The following is a 19721-nucleotide window of genomic DNA, read 5'->3' on the forward strand; positions in this document are numbered from 1 at the left end:
AGATTGCCTTTGGCTGTTCTTCAGTTTGCTTGTAAAACTTATTTTACCCTTTGAAACAGCTTACATTTATGTGAACTTAAATTACTTAACAATGTTCTCAGAGAAATTGGCCTAAGAATTGAAGAGTTTCTTAAAGTATATTGGTGAATAGAGAAACTACCAGGGGCGGCTCGTGCATAGGCACTGCGGAACTGCAGCACCTCCAATTTTTCTTGATATATAAATATATTTATTAATTTATTTATATTTGCTTATAATATTTAATTTTATCATCATCATCATCATCATGATGATGATGATGATGATGATATTTAATTTTATCATCAACAATCCTATACAATTCTCTTATTTTGTATAAAAAATAATAAAAATCCATCTTGTAGCACTTAGGAGGGCGAAGGACACTAGCAGCACTGTGTTTACCACAGTGTCATATTGCTACTAACGCAATCATATGACATCATAGTGAAATGCGAGCTATTAGTGTAATGCAGCACTGTCCATCACGCAGTTCCACTATTGTTTATATGCAAATTGTGCCAGTAGTAGAGTGTTCGTAGTGCTTATCGTGTTTACTCCGTCTCTTTAAATATTTGGACATTACAATTAAAGGATTTAATTGTATGTCCAAAAATTGATTTTATTTTTAAGTAATTTTGAATTATACTAAACTGTATAATTTTATCGATAATAAACAATCTTTTTTCATGAAACAAAACAAGAAGAATATATTTTATTTTTAATTATACCAAACTGTATAATTTCATCGATAATAAACAATATTTTTTCATGTTTAATTTTTTTTAAATTTTTACCATAATTTTGATATTTTATCCAAACACATGTACTTACAGTGTGTATGTATATTTCGAAAGTTGCAGCACTCCCACGATTTCAAGCCACGAGCCACCACTGGAAATTACATTAAAAGAAATCATTATTTCATTATGCAAACAAACATACATCTTTAAAGTCAGTGCTGTTTTTAATAGAAGAACTAGTGTGAGCAGTAAGATTTGAAGAGGGCTAGAATTAAATGCAGAGGATTAGTATGATGAATCTACAGTTTATCAGCAGTGGATGTATTCCAATATACTTAGTCCAATAATTTATTTCTTTTGTTTGTTAATTTATAGATAACAAACTCCATATATTCCTATATAAAATTCACTATTGATAATGAATTTAAAACGATCCTTCTCTTTCTGGATACCTTAATAATCTCTATTTCTATTCAATGTAGTATTCAGTTTTCAGTTTATTAAAAACTTTCTCTTAACTAGCAAAAAATCATCCATCACAGAAGATTGGCATCAAAATTTTATACACTGATTTCACTTCATCTATAGATTCCTTTCCGCTAGAAGAATTAAATAAAATAAAAATAATATGACTACTAATGGATATAACTAAGCAGCTGCCACCCAGAAAAATATCAATAGATATCATCACTCCACCAGATCACAATCAGATATAAGAAAACTTTCCATACCCTACTTTAAAGGAACATCAGAACAGATAGTGTGGGTTCACAAGCATAATCATTGCACTACCTTCAAACCATTTCAGGAACTTTACTTTCTCTACCATCTGCCAAGGATAAATTACCAGCTCTCTCCTTGCCTGGTTATTATTAAGTACCCTGTTCATGTAAACTTCATTATTTTGGAAAGACAAGCAATTCTGATGAGATTAGAATTGAATACATTGAATAACTTATTATTGTTATTATTCCTGACACCTCCAAGGAGTCCAAAGACTCATCGCAGGAGGACACCTACAACTGTCTCAACCACTACATCGAACCTCTACTACACATCAACGCCATCTGCTGCCCACCTCCACCACCACTACAACTAGTATTCTATGTCTGTAAATTGCATGTGTGCTGAAGGGCCGATTTGTCTGTATGCGGGATGAAAAACCCGAGTTTCCGGGAGAAAAAACTCTGCTACCTCCGTTTGAGATAGGCTAACTCACCTTCGATTGAAAATCATCCAGATAAAGATTCCTCCCGGCGGGACGAGAATTGAACTTAGGCCTATTCCAATCAGGGTGCAATGTACCATCGTTCTTCCAATTGCGCTACAGAGGCGCTTAACTTGAATCTGAAAGGTCTGGCTATGCTTTCCATGCTACTAACACTAGATGCAGAGTTCTCTGAAATCAGGTCAAGATTTTCTTTAATGGGGAACTCATCCATCTATGTACTATGAGTTGGTCAACCTGTGGTACACTAGTGCCATAGGTGGGCAAGAAGGAACTTATTCACATTTATCTTGAAAAGCTGTGGGTTATGTATTCCTTGGGAAATACATAAGATTGCACTGTTTCAGAGAGCAGCAGTGGAAGGGATGAACGAAGAGGAGAAATTTTTTCTGTGAGTTTGGAGATGCACTGTGAGGGAATGTTGACAGAGAGTGGGATATTATTGATGCTAATTCAGGGCCATAAAAGTATTTGTAGAAGATGCAAGCAGCAGAAACTGTGTGAAAGTGAGTGAAGTGTATTATTAAATGAGGGATTATTGATCAGTCTGACTGCCCTTTTCTGTACAGAGTTCCAGTTATCTTTAGGGAGTTCTTAGGGGCACCATCCCAGATATGGGACAATATTGAATGGTCAAATGGATTTGCGATTTGTATAAAGTTAGAAGTTGTTTGGAGTTAAAGTAGCACCTTGAGTAAAAAAGAAAACCTAACTTTTTTTGGAGGCAGTATTTGTAATAGTTTCATGCCAAGAGATTTGAGGTTAGTGTTATCCCAAGAAGCTGAATATCGTGTATGGGGATTTGGATATTGCCAAAAGAAGGTGAGAGGAGAGAGATTCTGTTTTGTGCGAAATAAGATAGTTGTGTTTTGCTTGTATTGAAATTGACAAGATTATCCAAACCCCACTAATGAATGTTAAGGCTCTAGAGATTGTGGTGATTTATGCATTGCTGGGTTTGGCAAATGAAAAAGGAGGAATGCAATGTGCTGTCATCAGCAAAGTTATGTATTGGGTTAGTAGTCTGCTGGAGTAAGTCATTTATATACAGAAAGAATAGGGTTGGTGAGAGAACAGAGCCTTGTGGGACCCTTGCATTGGTTATATACTTAGATAAGGAACCATCCACCATCATTCAAAGTGAGCATCCAGTCAGAAACCTGGCACTCCAACTGCAAAAGACTAGGGGAAGACCAAATAATAGGAGTTTACTTAACAGGATTTTGTGTTTCAATCAAAAGCCTTAGAGATATCAAGGGACTCACCAAACTTTTCCATGGCATTTGTCCAGATATGAGTGACCTAAGTGAGTAGATCCTGTTGACCAGTTACTGGCAGCCATTTATTAGCCGAGAGTTTTCGAGATATCATAGCAGTTGAGCATTGGTAGCTCTTTCCATTACTTTGGAAAGAACTGGAGTAAGAGAAATTGGATGGTAGTTTAAAAATTGTCACCCTTTTTAAGAATATGGGCTAATTTCCACATTTCTGGGATTTCCACAATTTCCACATTTCTTATTCAGTGGAATAAGTGTATAAAAAGAGAATGTCCTAAAGGTCTGGAGCACAGACCTTTAGGACAATTGGAGGAATGCCATCAGGGCCAGGAGACTTTTTTTGGTATCCAATTTGAGAAAAATTCTCCTGATCTTTTTTTTGGTGAAAGGACACACTGGGCATTGAGTGTAGTATATGTATGTGTGTGTGGGATGATTGGGGGGGGAATGACATTTGCAAAATCAGCAGTACAAGAATTGGAGAAATAGGAAGGTATTTTATGCCCACACTTCATAGAACTGAGTCTGGCAATGTGCCAAGAATAGTCAATCCATGCTGAAGGGGAGAAAGAAATAAAGGATGTATGAATTAGTCACCAATATGCGAAATCACGTGCTTTATACATAAATTTTCCAACTGTTGTACAAGCAAAATAGTTACCACTTTAAGAACTAGAATTTTCATTAAAAAAAGCTCATTTTCCGACATATAATTATAAACACTCATCTCATGAAACGCATTGATTACTCTAATATCGGAATGGATTCTCCTTTTTTTGAATGTGTAAAAGTGTCGCGCATCTGTGGGGATACAGCAGGATATTGGCTTTTTCTGGGGGTGATAATGCAACAGTGGCAGGAGCAGTGTTGGACAGAAGTTGCGACCAATGACTTTGGCTAGAGACCAGACTGCATGGCTGTCATTTGGGGAGAATGCAAGTTTCCTGCTTTTAGCCTCTCTCCAAAGTCAGTATTGCATTAAATTGATTTAAATTTGGTCAGCTCTTCTTTGAAACCTTTGAGATAGGCATGCAATAAAAATGTAACCATTTTGATTGCATGCTTATCTCAAAGATCTGAGAAGTAATCACTATTGATTGTTTATAACTTTTTTTTTTTTAATAATGAATGAGTTATTTGATTCTGTGTTTCAATTACAAAAAACTAACCAATACTTTCTTTGAACTCTAGTTGTGTGTTCTCCTATTTAATCAGCTGTTATGTTACAGAGACACAAATAAGCAAAGACATGCTTGGCTGTTTTGAATAACTTTCTCATCTCTCCCCATTCATATTCCTTGTAACAAGAAAGGATATGAACAGGGAGATAATAAATTCTGTTATTTGCATAAAAGGTTTCAGGGAGTTCATGGCATGCTTGCTTATCAAGTCTTGCACCTTCCCCACCCCATTAGTCATGTACTGAAACTTTCTTCTCTATCAGTTCTATAATAACTGTTAACTAATATGTCTCTGTCATTACTTTTCTGCCTCTCATCCAATTTCTGTAACCCATAAACCTTCAATCTCTCCTCATAAGGAGCATTCTCTACATCAGCCACAATTGTGGTCACTCAAGAAATCCAGGTGACAAAATCTTTACACGGTAGTTGATGGAATCACCTCCTTATCTCTGCTCGTTAGTGTGTTCTATAATCATCAGGTAACCTTATGAGCCAGTTTAACTACTTTCATGGTATGCCCTCTGAATTTAAACTTGCAGTCCATCAGCACACCGAAATCGCTAGCCTCATCAATTTTCTACATCTCAGTTCCATCAGTACGTAGCATGTTACCATGTGTAACTCAGTTCTGTCAGATGCATTAACAAAGTGCAGCAGTGTCATTGTATATTTTCTTTATCCAACCCAGGTGTCACTTTATTATAAAAAGTGAGTAAATTACTGAAGCATGACCTGCCCTTCAGAAAAGCATCCCCTCCCCTCCCTAATATAGTATCTCATTCTTATCTGCCCATTCCTGAATTTTGCCCCTGTTAAACTTCCCGAATACATTGACCACCACTCCAGAGATGCTAATCTGTTACTAATTTGCTACCTCAGTACTGGAGCATCTTTTATGGAAAAAAATATTTTCCATTCATTCTACTTCCTTGGGACCCACTCAGAGGATGAGACTAAATTCAATTCCCTAGCACATTCTCATAATTCACAAACTGATATACTATCTAATCCCATATCTGTTCATATCAAAGTTCTGTAACTCTTATTCATCTACTTCTATTTCCATATCTGTTATTGCAGTATCTCTCTACCTGGACGATACACCTTTGTAAAGTGATCGCTCTGTAATTTAACTATTCCATCTGCTTCAGTCACCTCCATACATCAGCATTCATAAAAATTATTTCACCATAGTCATTCTTCCTTTAACTTACCACATACCTAAAGGGTAACCTTTGACTAAAGGTGGAAATCAGCTGTGGAAGCTTAAGGTAACCTAACCTAAAGGTTACCTTTAGCTTCCACAGCTAATTTCTTCTTGTACTCAGATTTTGAAATTCTTGTTACCCTTCTGTCCTGTTCTTTGTAAAATATGCCAATTTATGTATGTAGAGTCAGAGTTAGGATATTAGAGAGTGTGTGGAGAAAGCAAGGATAGGTGACTAGCTTGATAATAGAAGAATTCTTCATAAGGATTGGCATGAATTTGTTAAGGACAGGTCATGTTTTAGCAGTTTACTTGCATAACAGGATAACATCCCATTGTAATACGTATTATATTATGTTATATGCAAAGATTTTGCAAGGCTAGTAACAGGTTGCTGTATAACAAATTGGCATTTGCATTGGGGAAGATGTGATTGAATAATAGATAATCGCGTGGATAGGAGGTTAGCTGTCTGATAGGAATCTACAAGTTGTGTTATTACAAAAGAGGAAAGTTTGTAGTGGTGTTAAATTATTATTGGTAAATTATATGTTAATAATAATCCTAGGATTATTATTAATCCTAGGATTAATAATAATCCTAGGATTAATAATAAGGAGAATAAGGAGGAGAGTTTAAAGGAGAATATGCTGATGTTAAGTGGAAGAGCTAAAAGGAGTGAAAGATATTGTTGTTAAGAAGGATTTGAATAGACCAGCTGTAGAAAAATGAGTCAGACTACCAGTTCAATTTTGTGAAGATTTTTGGGACGGGATGCTCTGTGTACACGTATCTAAAATTTAGAAGCAAAACTGCTATAGAGAACATACTAAATCAGGCTCCTTATAATGAAATTTGGTCATCTTGTTTTGAAGAAAATGAAAGGTAGCATCAGGTCTCTGGAATGTTTAATACATGAAGACAGAAAGAAGGAATGCCATCTGTAGAACCTGTTGAATAGGAGGAGAGGTGATATAATTGAGACATAAGTTGGTGAACTTATATCTCAAGAATCTCTTCTGCCTCAATTAAGATAGAAGAGATTTTACACAGGGTGGAGTGAGATAGGAGAACATGTGATCATCTCTGGAAATTGTATAAGGAAGGAAGCTGTGAGGATAACATATTTTGGAGAGTGGTGGGCATTTCAAATGTGAGACCCAATGTGAGTGGCAAGTGCAGAAATGGTGAATGAAATAATGATTCTTTTGACTGCATGAAGGTCTCTTGGTGATGATAATTAATAACAGCATTCTAATCTTTAAAGGTACTTGTGGCATGATTATAAATAATAAATTACACAATAAACACAGTAATTAACTTTAATGAAATGAAAGTACAGATATTTCATACTGAAAATAATAGTACATCATCAGTGTATAGAAACAAGCAATCAAAGGAACCAGATTGCAAAGTACATACAGCAGTCGATGGTTTGCCAATTAAAAACTGTTGATGCATGCTAGAAATTAGTATTAATAAATCATATTATTAAAAATATTATTAAACAACTATTTTTGATGGTTACATAAGATAAGAATCTCCCAAACTTTTGAGAGAGAGAGACAATTGTTCTGACTCAGATTTGGCTGATCTGAGTCAAAACTTTATAAAAAGGGCTTTACAACTTTCTTTGAAAGTTCATATTTAAACCTGCATCTATGGAGAAGACGAGCTTTATCCCACTGGATATTGTGTTTAGTGTCAATATACTATGTTGTGCCAGACCAGATTTTTCAGGTTTCATGTATTCGATATAATACTGATGTTCTTTAATTCTTTTTTCTATAGAACGGCCTGTTTGTCCAAAGTATGTTAGATACTGTGTGAATAATAATTCACACAGTATCTGGTAAACACCAGCTAATGATAGAGGTGCCAGTTTGTCTTTTGTAGATGGCAACAGATTATTATTTATAATAACAGCATTGAAATTCAAAAGATAATATAAGATGGTGCTTGACTAATATGTGGTTAGAATGGAATTTTTTGAAAAAATTAAGTCCAATTGTTGTAATTTTCTTAATTCTTAACTTATGAAGTTAATCTGATCTTGAAAAATAAATATTGTGACTGTCCAGTGTAATGCAAAGAGGGGGATGATGTAAAAAAAATATAATTTCTTTAAAATGAAACATGTTCAGAACATCCACAGCTTAGCTGATAATAATACCTTTTCGTTGGAAAGATTTGGGTTGAATTCTATCTGGAACAAGAACTTTTATAAAGGCTTCTCAGCTGGAAGGTTACCTGGCCAATCTTATATGTCGTGGTAGGTTTTCTTCACAGAAACTTGGGGATTTTTCATCCTGCAAGACAGACAAACTTGCTTGTGAATGCAGAGCTGGCAGAGCATTTCATTAGGTTTGTGTGAAGCCAAGTTACTTGGCTGTGATGAGCCACATTGAGACTAACACATTAAGGAAAAAGATGTTCATACCAACATTTCTAAATCTATTGATGTTCTCTTGATGTTTGTTCATTTGGCTGATAGGTGGTATCTCAAAAGGTAAACATACAGTACATCAGTGTGAGTGGGTTCTAGTAATTGCATCAGAGAATTCATATATATATATATATATGACCAAGGTGACCACAATTGTTGTCAGTTGGTGAGAGCTGCCTCCTAGTCAATGCAGTCTTGACCTGAGAGGTGACTAAACATGTGGAATCATCAATTAAGGAGGGATATATGTGGAATTACAGAGCTGATAATGAGAAACTGCAGGATTTGAATTGATAGTGCATGAGAAAAGGGGCGTTTGAAGAAAGTAGTAGCAACATACTTCATACCTCGAGTCGGGAGGATAAATCAAGTGGGAATTAAATGGACGAGTAGTACCATTCATTACAAAAAAGAAAACTTTGTGGAGGAAATTTAAAAAGAAAGGTGTTTAACAAACACATGAGCAGTAAAAAGGAGAGTTCATAAGGATATTCAGTATGATAAGGAAAGCAAAATAAGGTGAGAGAAATTAGCTGTGCAAGCCAAAGATAATTCCAAAGAATTGTTTAGGTTCAAGTGTTAAAAAAAAAAAAAAAAAAGGAATGATTATGGTAGAATAATGTTGATGAATGCTGATGTTAGAGATTGAAGCAGACAAAATAGTTGAATTACTGACTGATCACTTTGCAAAGGTGTATCACCTGGATGGTGATATTGCAGTAACAGATGTGACAGGAGCTGTGCGGAAATAGTTTCGCACAGCTCCTGTTCCATTGCAAAGGAGGCTCCATAACTGAGTTTGCAAATTATTGATGAATTGGCATTGGAGTGGTGGTTAAGCTATTAGAGAAGTAATAATACTAAGTTTTCATGTAATACTTTCATAGTATCCTGTACACATCTTGAGGGCACATATCACTAAATTGACCGAGGATGATGTTTGAGACACTGCCAGTTCTGTTGCTCCTACTCATAACACATGGACTGACATGCCATCCAATCCCATTGCTGTATTCATATTGATATTTTTAAATATGCTGAGCACTTCCAGTTTATCCACCTGAATTCTCATATTAGTCTGTCACATCAGCAACTGCAGTATCTCCACCTGGATGATATACCCTTGCAAAGTGATCTCTTCAAAACTCGACTATTTCTTCTGCTACTTCCCTGTCATTGCCAGTGATTTAAAGTTATCCTTTCATAGTCATTCTTCTTCTTACTCATCATATAGTGAAAAAACTTTATGAGAGGAAATTAGCTAAGTAGGAGAATTCTACATTTAGCAACCTTTCAGGACAAGACTGCATAGTCACTTTCTCTCATTGGAGGCAGAACAGTTACCATGGTTATGAATACATCTTCTCATATTGTTACCAAATCCAGCACTTTCAAACCCATAGTCATTTCATCACATGTTGTTTAAGGGAAGTGTCCCATAGTAACTGTATAAATTATTTTCCATCTTGCTATGCACTCCTTTCCTCTCTCCAATCTGTGTCTCCATAGTTGAAGTCTCCCATAATAATTGCTCAGCTGGAACTGATTGTGCTAATCTGCCAGTGCATGATATCCATATCTTTCTGTGCAATCTTTGGTATATGGCAGCAACAACAATATATTTCATCCTGTTGGCACCAGATAGCCTCAAATAACCATCTCTCCCAGACTTAAAATCCTTTGAACTTCTATTTTTCAGCTGTCATCAGTAATACCTCTCTTCCTGTCCTATTCCTTTTACCCTGAAAATACCATACCCCTTACATTTTACCATATATCATCTTCTGTCAGCCAGGTCTCATTGACACTGATAATTTTGGGCCAAGTTGAGCTGATCAATGCCAAAAACTCCTGCCCTTTATTTTTGATACTTTTGGCATTTGGGTAGTTGCATTTCAACTTTTTTTCCCTTTGTGCCCACAATTACCTCTGCATAATATAATTACCAACCCATTTAGATTCAAAACCTGGGAAATGTGCTTGGCATCTCATGATCATTTCTGCATTTGTACTCATTTGTCCCATGGGTGGCTAGACTGCATCCCCTTCCCCCCCACACACACCTGGTACCTCTAATTCCCCTGATTTTGAATTTTCAACATCTCACTAAACAGTTTTTCCAAACCTAATTCCAAAACCATTTAAATACAGTTCGCATTTGAATGGTTTGAAATTTGAAAGGAGAATAACTGTCTTTTAAATGTGGCATAGTGTGAGGTTTTGCATTATGGAATGAAAAGCATATCAGCTGCATACCACATTGATGGAAATGGCCTGCAAAAAATTGATAAGGCTAGGGATTTTGAAATACTGGTGGAGTGTGAGTTTAAGTTCAGAGGGCATGTTGCAAAAGTAGTTGAAATAGCTCATAAGGTTACCTGGCAATTGAAGACCACACTGATAAGCAGAGATATGAAGATTATTATACCTTTTTACAATACTTTAATCCTTCTATAAGGTTTTATAAGGATTGATATGGAGGAAATTTTTCAGTACATGACTAATAGGTGGAAAACTAGGAATCATCAGTTATCCCTCGAAATAGAGTAAGAGGTGTAGTTAGCAAGGATGTTACGACTAGATTTTTTTTTTTTTTTTGCTTGGAGAGTTGGGAAATGAGTGAAATGGGTTGCCATTTAGTTGTGAATGCTTTGTCAGTGAATGAGTTCAAAGCAAAGTATGAAATGATGTGCAAATGTTGGTTAGTGCTTTGTGAAATGTCAAGGACCTCTTGATGAACCTATCGACTCTATGAGGATGCCCATGTAATAATATTAATATTGTGTTGATGCTATATGTATTATTATTAATGTTCTAATGAAGATTAATAATAATAATAAATTGATACTAATACTAATATATTTTTGTTATTAAGATAATGGTGTCACCAGAATCACGTAATTTAGCATGGGTATCTTTTGATGGCCGTAAGAGGCAAGAACTTCGTCATGGAGATAGGTATGGTTAATTTTATCAATATTCCTATGCATCTTTTTGATATGATTAAAAATATTAAAGTACTTTTGAGTTGAAAGATAAATTTGATGAATGAGTTAATTTCATTTAGGCATTGTTTCTGATCTTTGACAGCTATAGTTTTCCACTTATTTTCCTATCTTTTGCATCCCTAAAGATCAGGATGGTATGTAACATTTTGGTTGTCTATTATTCTATGTCCTTCATATAATGATTTTTTTTTTTTTTTAGCCACTTCTTCTCTCTCCCCCTTGTAGTTTTCCTATGATCATCATGATGGTCAGTTGTTCTCTTAACAGATGTCTTAAGAATTTCACTTTCCTCTTCCTAATCTCATTCGGTAAACTTTATTTGTTTGTTTATTCAAATACTTTTGAAGGAACAGAAAAGGTTATAAACAAACAAATCTTTTTTGACCTTTGCTGCCCATCTAATCCTTATCATTCGTACTAACCACATTTCAAGAACCATGAGAGCTTTTTTTTTTCTTTTTTTTCCGATAGTCCATGTTTGTTAGGTGTACATTAATGCAGAATATTCATATCAAATCATGACAACCTTACTACACCATTGTTAATTATGTAATGAAAATTAAAGCATTTAATATAAAACTTCTTTCTGTATTAATGTAATGTCTGTTGTTATTCCATTCTCAATTATGTAACTGTTCTTGTATTCACTCATCACATCAAAGTGAACACACAAGAAGTGAGAATGGAATGGCAACAGACATTCTTTCTTTCTACTGCTCTCTGGCCAGTCATGATACTATTAAGAACCTATGGGGAACTGTAAGCAGAGTCATTAACATAGCTATAAACAAACTTAGCCCATGGACAATGGAGCCCAAGGCTCGTTACTGGGATGTAAAAGTGTATGTTGAGAAAGTTTAAAGAGAAAAATGTACTAAATTAGAAATAAAATGAAAATTAAATTATAACATCTGCATAAAATTGGATATAGATATAGAGTACATATACAATTAATATATTATTCACATAAAGTGAATATAATCTTTCTTCTTTCTTTCACTATGCGTTATTCCCACTTCCTATGCAGAGTCCACGTGTTACTTAGATGCAACTTCTTGTTAGTACCACTCCCAACCGACCTGTCGCCTAGCCTGCCACTGGGGAGGGATATATTTTTGACTATAGTAGCATATGTTCACGGGACCGGTTTGCCTGCTTTGCGGGATGAAAAACAACGCCAGATAAACTAGTGGAAAAAACCCTACTGCCCACACCCAAGACCGGCTAACTTGGCTATGGCTGAGGAAGATCTTCAGATTTCTCATGTCTTCAACGGGAATCGAACCTGGGATGCTCCTTCCCCAGTCATATGGTTGCAAAGCCACTAAGCTAATCACGTGGGCATAAAGTGAATATAATAAATGTATGTAAAAAAAGAATGAATAACTCAATCAACCTAGGATTATGTGTATATGAAGTATAAAAAAAAATATATCCTAACTCCATATAAGAGAGTGTGTGTATACATAAATAATTACATATACATAATTTTAGATCATTAGTGAGAATTAATAGTCACCATTTCCCAGAATTTTGACTTAACAATGCATTTCATCATCACTAGGTCTGTAACATTTCCACCATGTGTTTTGATCTTGTTAGACTCTAACTCATACCAGATAGCTTCAAACTCACTGCTACGTGGAAAGTTGTTACTAATATTGTAATCCTAGCTTTCTATCCAGTATCATTAGCAGCACATCTTCTCCTCTCCTATTTTTTCTATCCTTCCTTTATACTGTACATTTTACATTCAATACCAGTTAATATATCTCACTAATGCTTATAATATGAGGCTACAACATATTCACCAAGGAGGAAGCTAATGCTATTCCTTGCATTTGTGTACAGACATAAGTTCTCTCTCTCTCTCTCTCTCTCTCTCTCTCTTTTACTGTATACTCTCACCTTTGAAGTTTGTATGACCCAGTTGGACAACTTGCAGATCTCTATTTGTATCTAATGCCTTACTTAGGCAGACATCTTTTCACATACTAAACAAGTCTGAACTAGATAACCACACAGTCATCCTTTCATCATAATCATCTCCATGATTATTAACATAGTTGCATATCTTAGTTGCTGTTTTTCATAGATTCTCCCATCATGTTTCTCTGACTCTCCATTATTAGGTCTCATACTAATGAATAATTTCTCCAGACCCCTGATTCCAAATGCATTCAAGTGCAGGCTATTTCTCTTATATAAATCCATTCTTCCCTCACTCATACTATTCTAAGAAATAATTTCAAGGCATTGCTTATTAAGAAGCTTCCTTAAAAATCCTTGATGCTGTCCAGAGGAGAGCAATTTGACTTATAGATGACTTCCCTCACAGGCTCACTTCGACCTCTATATCATACACGCAATGAATGTTTCAGCTGTCTCTCTCTCTCTACAGGTACTTCCATGGTCACTGCTCCAGCTCACCATCCATCTCAAGAATATGGCATCATAAAATCATTAGTATCCAGAGTACACAAGATTTGTTCTTCTGAAGAATCTCTAAAACAAGAATTGGAAAGTGTCAAAGAAAAAACCTTACTAAATGGATATAATCCAATAATAACACAAAAAATAATCAACCTTTCTCCTATAAATCGACCCAGACAAGAAGAAGCCCACAGGACTCCTATACAATATATTAAAGGCATCTCTGAACATGTGATAAAAATTATGAAAAAATACCAACTTATTGCTACCTATAAGCCCATTAATCAAATTCACAATTTGATACCTTCTCCAAAAGACAAACTCTTACCAATAATGCTACCTGGTTTATACAAAGTACCACGTTCTGGTAACTTGTCTTACTATGGACAAACAGGAAGATCTCTAAGTAAACATATCTCTGAACATGAAGACCACATCCACCTTATCAAACTTCACAAATCTGGCCTTGCACAATATGGGATTGAAAACGCTAACCACAGAATCCTGTGGCAAAATGCTAAGCTGTTACAAGATCCATATATAAACATGAATGTTTATATATGTATGACTATGGTCTTGATCATCAGAATCGGCAGAAAAAAGGATATGGCTGGATAAAGCACTGGCACGTGTTCTCTTGTAAGTGATGTCCCTCCTGTGCTCCTCCATATGCAATTCAATAGATTTATCCATGTGGTCAAAGTAAGGAATGTTACAGTCACACCAAATCTTGTATACACCAGGATATTTTAGGTTGTGATGGCTAGGCTTTGTACGGCTCACTAGAGAGCGGATCTTAGGAAGCGGAGTGAATAAAGTTCTAATGTTATATTTTTTGAGAACCGTGGCTAATTTTTGAGAGACTGAGCTTATGTATGGTATAAATATATTGCCTTTAACAATTATTTTAGTAATTTTTTAAGAATAACCGTTCAGTTTGAAAATAGATCTAAGAAAATTGATTTCTTTATGAAGTTGATCTAGGTCATCAAGAAGAGAGCGAGCTCTATGTCCTAAAGTAGAAATTATTCCAAGTTTCTGAGGAGGGAAATGATGGGACTGACTATGGAGATATCTATTGGTGTGTGTAGGTTTTCTGTACATTGAAATTTTAAGTTTTTCAGAAGAATGGGTCAGTTTCACGTTCAGGAAAGGCAGGGAACCATTAGTTTCAAACTCAGCTGTGAATTGGATATTCGGTTATTTGGGTATTGACTATTGAGATGTTCCAGGAAATCCAGGAGAGAATCATGTCCATGGCACAAAATGAGGAAAATGTCGTCCACATATCGTTTCCAAATTCTAGGTGCTAAGGAAGAGATAGTTTTAACTTCAAAATCTTCCAGATAAATGTTGGCAAGTATAGGAGATAAAGGATTACCTATTGCTAGACCATGATTTTATTTGTAGATGGTGTCCTGAAATCTAAAGTATCCAGACTTGATGCAATGAGTAAGTAAGGCTAACATTTTTTAGATAACTTATCTTTGAGTAGTGTCAGGACTTCGTCTGTAGGCACATCTGTAAACAAGGATACTATATCAAAGCTAGCCATGATGTCATTTTCTTGAACACTAATATCTTTAACGTATGATACAAAATCCGCAGAGCTGTTAATAAAAGCCGAAGACTTGCCAGAAAAACATTTAAGGTATTTTGCGAGATATTTTGAAAGGTTGTATGTTGGTGAATCAATACCCTCAACAATGGGACGAAGTGGGGTATTTTCGTTGTGGATCTTGGGAACTCCATATATGTGTGGCATGAGCAGATGGAGAGAGCGAAGAGAAAGACGAATGTTTCTAGATAGTTCAGAAGTTGTTTTTAATAAATTGTTGGTACAATTTTGAAGTTCATGTGTGGGATCTCTCTCAAGAATTGAGTAAGTATCACTCTGTAGTAATTCAAGCATCTTATTTTTATAATCTTCAAAGTTAAGCACAACTGTGGCATTGCCTTTATCTGCGGGGAAGGATAAGTATATTTCTGTTATTTTTTAAACTCTTAAGAGCCTGTCGTTCTGACGAAGAGATGTTATCTGTTGGTGGTTTAGCATTATTAATGATAAAGATGGATTCAATATGGAGAAGTTTTGCAGAAAACCTACACACACACCAATAGATATCTCCATAGTCAGTCCCATCATTTCCCTCCTCTGAAACTTGGAATTATTTCTACTTTGGGACATAGAGCTCACTCTCTTCTTGAGGACCCAGATGAACTTCATAAAGAAATCAATTTTCTTAGATCTACTTTCAGACTGAACGGTTATTCTCAAAAAATTACTAAAAAATACCTTTTTAATCCTCCTAGTGTCACCATACTGAAGAAATGAATAATGTTAAAGGCAATATATCTATACCATACATAAGCTCAGTCTCTCAAAAATTAGCCAAGGTTCTCAAAAAATATAACGTTAGAACTTTATTCACTCTGCTTCCTAAGATCCGCTCTCTAGTAAGCCGTACAAAGCCTAGCCATCACAACCTAAAATATCCTGGTGGATACAAGATTTGGTGTGACTGCGACATTCCTTACTTTGGCCAGACGGATAAGTCTAGTGAATTGCGTATGGAGGAGCACAGGAGGGACATCACTTACAAGAGAACACGTGGCAGTGCTTTATCCAGCCATATCCTTTTTTCTGCCGATTCCAATGATCAAAACCATAGTCATACAATCCTTTGGGATAAATCTAACATTTTCTGTTGCCATGACAAATTGGAGAGAAAAATTGTAGAATCTAGAGAAATCATCCTCAACCCTGTACATTTAAATAATAATTTAAGCTATAACCTCCCAGACTGTCATTCTGCCGTGATCACATACTGGCGCTCACGAGATGCTATACACACGCACTCACCCAACAATGTGGCCAATGAAGGAACAGCTTTGAATATGTTAACTACGTTTTCACGTTAAATATGTATAGTGACTTTCCTGTGCTGTTCACAGTTTTTTATCTTCAATGTTTATTGTTTTTTCTTTTCTTTTATGAAAACACCTGAAGAAGGCTGTAAAAAGCCGAAACTAGTCGTGTGATACCATTAAACCTTTTTCCTTTACTCTCGGTTTATGTCATTCAATTCTTTTAAAAAATATGTTTAACAACCGAGTAAATCAACCTCAGTACATATATATATAAATCTGAGTTAATGTGAAAGAGCAGTTAAAAGAATAAAAACAAAAAAAAAATGGTTGAGGAAAAGTTGAAAAGCATGCTACTATTTTTTTACATTTTAGTTTCTTATTTCGTTTTTTTATTATTATTATCTGACATCTCCAGAGAGCCAAAGACTTATCGAGGGAGGGCACCTACTCTATAACTCTCTGTCACCACCACTCCTTCCACCAACAAACTGCAACTACACCAATGCCATCTACCACTCATCACCACCACTAGTATTTTCACAGACAATCACAAACATCCATGTCCACGGAGGGATTCGAACCCGCAGCCTTTTGGCTGGAGAGCCAATATGCTAACCACTCGGCCAACCAGGCAGGCTTCAGGTTAAAAAAGATTGTCATAGCATTCCTTTTAATATTTCCTGTCTTTCTTACTTTCTCCTCACTTATCCGATGAGTTGTCTTATTTTAGTTGTACATTTATGCTTTATTTATAAAAATTATGTAACCTTCTCATGAATAATCAATCATATTTATCAAAGAATTAAATTTATATGAATGTATTTTTTATTATTATTTCTCATCTTTTGTTTTACTTTTATTTCTGTTACTCTATTTGTTGCTATTTCATCCTAAAAAAGGAGCCAGCATGAATTAAAGAAATTAAAAGCATAGTAAAATAGCTATTTTGCAAATATCAGTGGCAAGTTTGAGATCACAAGTTAGAAGTTGGGGGGAGAAGAGGATAGAACAGATAAAAGTGAGGCAATATAGTGATTACTATCAATGAGAATAGCAGGCATACTATGATTCCCTCCCACATCCACCATGATGGTGGTACAACTTAATTTTGTTTAAATCACAACAAACAAATGCCCTACACATCATATGACAAAGGAAAAACATGGTATTTGGGATGGGAAGGGGGAACTGGATTTCACACAAACTACTTGCCTTTTTGCTAAATTGCAGTGTTAGTAGCTCAACTGTTGCATGTTGCTTGTAGGTGTTTTTTTTAACCCCTCAAATGTTTAAAAGGAGTCTTTCTCAAAGCACAATAAAGTACGTTAAGTGAAAAAAATATATAATTATTATTTTTTAAGCAACTAGAAAGTAAACACTAGCAATGATCAATCAAATACTACTGTATTAAGTCAAATATACAGTGAAAAATCACAGCCAAAGATCAAAAGCAGAGTTAAATCCAATAAGAAAGCAAAAATCATCCTTATCAATGATTTTTACTGCATTTTTTCTAAACTTTAGTATACTGAAGATAAAGAATCAGTAGTTGTCATCTTAGGAAATTATTCATTGCACTCATTCAAATGAATGTGAACAAATAAGAATTCCTAAACACATTTTTAAAAATATACTACATTTACTCATAATCAGTCTCCAACCAAAAGCAACTTAACCATACAACAAACTGAGGAAGTACATAAAATGCCATCTTGCAACCAATCAACTAAGGACAAGCAGTGCCCTATTTTTCTGTTTCCTTCTTGCATAAAGAATAGAAATTAAAATATTTGTAATAATACCTCATTAAATTCTTTTCATATATAAATAAATTTTTTTAAAAATGTCTTGTTTAACAAGGATGAGCAATAATTTGTTGAATAGATTCAGTATGAAAACCAGCCCAGCTCTATTTCCATAAACATAAAACAAAAATAAGCAAATATATTCATTCATGTTTTTTTTTTTTTCGACATCCATTGTAGTTTACGTGTTACGACCTCCATCTATCCAGTTCCTTCAATCTGTGCTCAAGATCAAATTAGTGACTGGTTTGATAGTTTGGCAGAATGTCTACACTGGAATGTTAGAAAAAAGCAAAGACAGTTTGATGAATACTCGGATTTGGTTAGAAGTTCAAGCAACGATACAATTGACTCCCTTGATAGACAAGATCAGATAGACAGTTAGGTAAGTCAGAAATATTTTAGTGATGTACATTTAAGTTGTGTAACTAACATCTATGTTGTTATACAGTATACTGAGTATTAATAATTATTATAAATGATTATTAATATATAGTTGTCTGTAATTTTTTTTTCATAAAGTAATTAGGATTGCTTGGCTCTAATAATGAGATGTCCATATGTTATTATTACTGGATCTTCGTAGATTAATAAGACTCCCCATGGGAGGTCCATTTTAGATACCACAAAATCTATTGTGCCATTCTTTGAACACATTTATTCTCTTCACTCTAAAATGATGGGGCAATCCAGCTTATGATCACTATGGAATGGACAGCTTTCCATGTTGGCAGAATGATGATGCAATTACTTTTTTTTTTTTTTTTTTTTTAAGAAAAAGGCACATCAGGAAATAATAGCTGAAATATAAAGCTTATGATGTGTAGGGCATTTGTTTGCTGTGATTTAAACAAAATTAAGTTGTACCACCATCATGGTGGATGTGGGAGGGAATCATAGTATGCCTATTCCCATTGATAGTAATCACTATATTGCCTCACTTTTATCTGTTCTATCCTCTTCTCCCCTAACTTCTAACTTGTGGTCTCAAACTTGCCATTGATATTTCAGAAGAATGTGACTTCTGAAAAATCAGTGGTGTTTTCAGGAAACTAAAGAAATGTAATGTAAAGGAGCTCAAAATCCCTTCTGAGCAAAGAATGGATCAGTCCTTTTTCAAGAACCTGCTTCTTTAAAGTGCTCAGTGGCAAAAGCATTTTAAAGATCTTCTCAGGTAGAATACAACTGTTACTGATGAATTTCTCAACATTCCCCATGAGCCAATTAGTGATGATCTCAGTTCTCTGTTTCTTTTGGCTGGAGTTAAATGTGCTATCCAACATGTGAAAGGGTTGCTGATCCTGATAACAACACTGAGATTTTCAGCACCAGCTTTACATTCTGTCTATTCAGATTTGAAATGCAAAGAATATGCCTGCTGACTTTAAAGATATCCTGGCAGTAACAGGAGTAGTCTATTGTGGGAAGAGAACTTTTTACTTGTGTTCTTGCTAATTGACTGCTTCATTAAAAAACAAACAAACACTGAAAATGCAGAGAA

General features: G+C 35.1%; 1 protein-coding gene across 3 annotated transcripts in view; it reads left to right on the forward strand.

The window, feature by feature from the left end:
• The window catches only part of LOC150100070 (NAD kinase-like), a 145149-nt gene that overhangs the window by 119372 nt on the left and 6056 nt on the right, over positions 1–19721 (forward strand). For all 3 annotated transcript variants that reach the window (XM_090402295.1, XM_090402292.1, XM_090402294.1), the window contains exons 10-11: positions 10979–11061; positions 18401–18605. In XM_090402295.1, coding sequence (XP_090258421.1) covers positions 10979–11061; positions 18401–18605 — 288 coding nt within the window. The remainder of the gene's footprint in view (positions 1–10978; positions 11062–18400; positions 18606–19721) is intronic.

Source organism: Typopeltis vanoorti, chromosome 13 (assembly GCF_054136105.1).
Source record: "Typopeltis vanoorti isolate ZY-2024b chromosome 13, IOZ_Tvanoo_1.0, whole genome shotgun sequence".
Taxonomy (NCBI): Eukaryota; Metazoa; Arthropoda; class Arachnida; order Uropygi; family Thelyphonidae; genus Typopeltis; species Typopeltis vanoorti.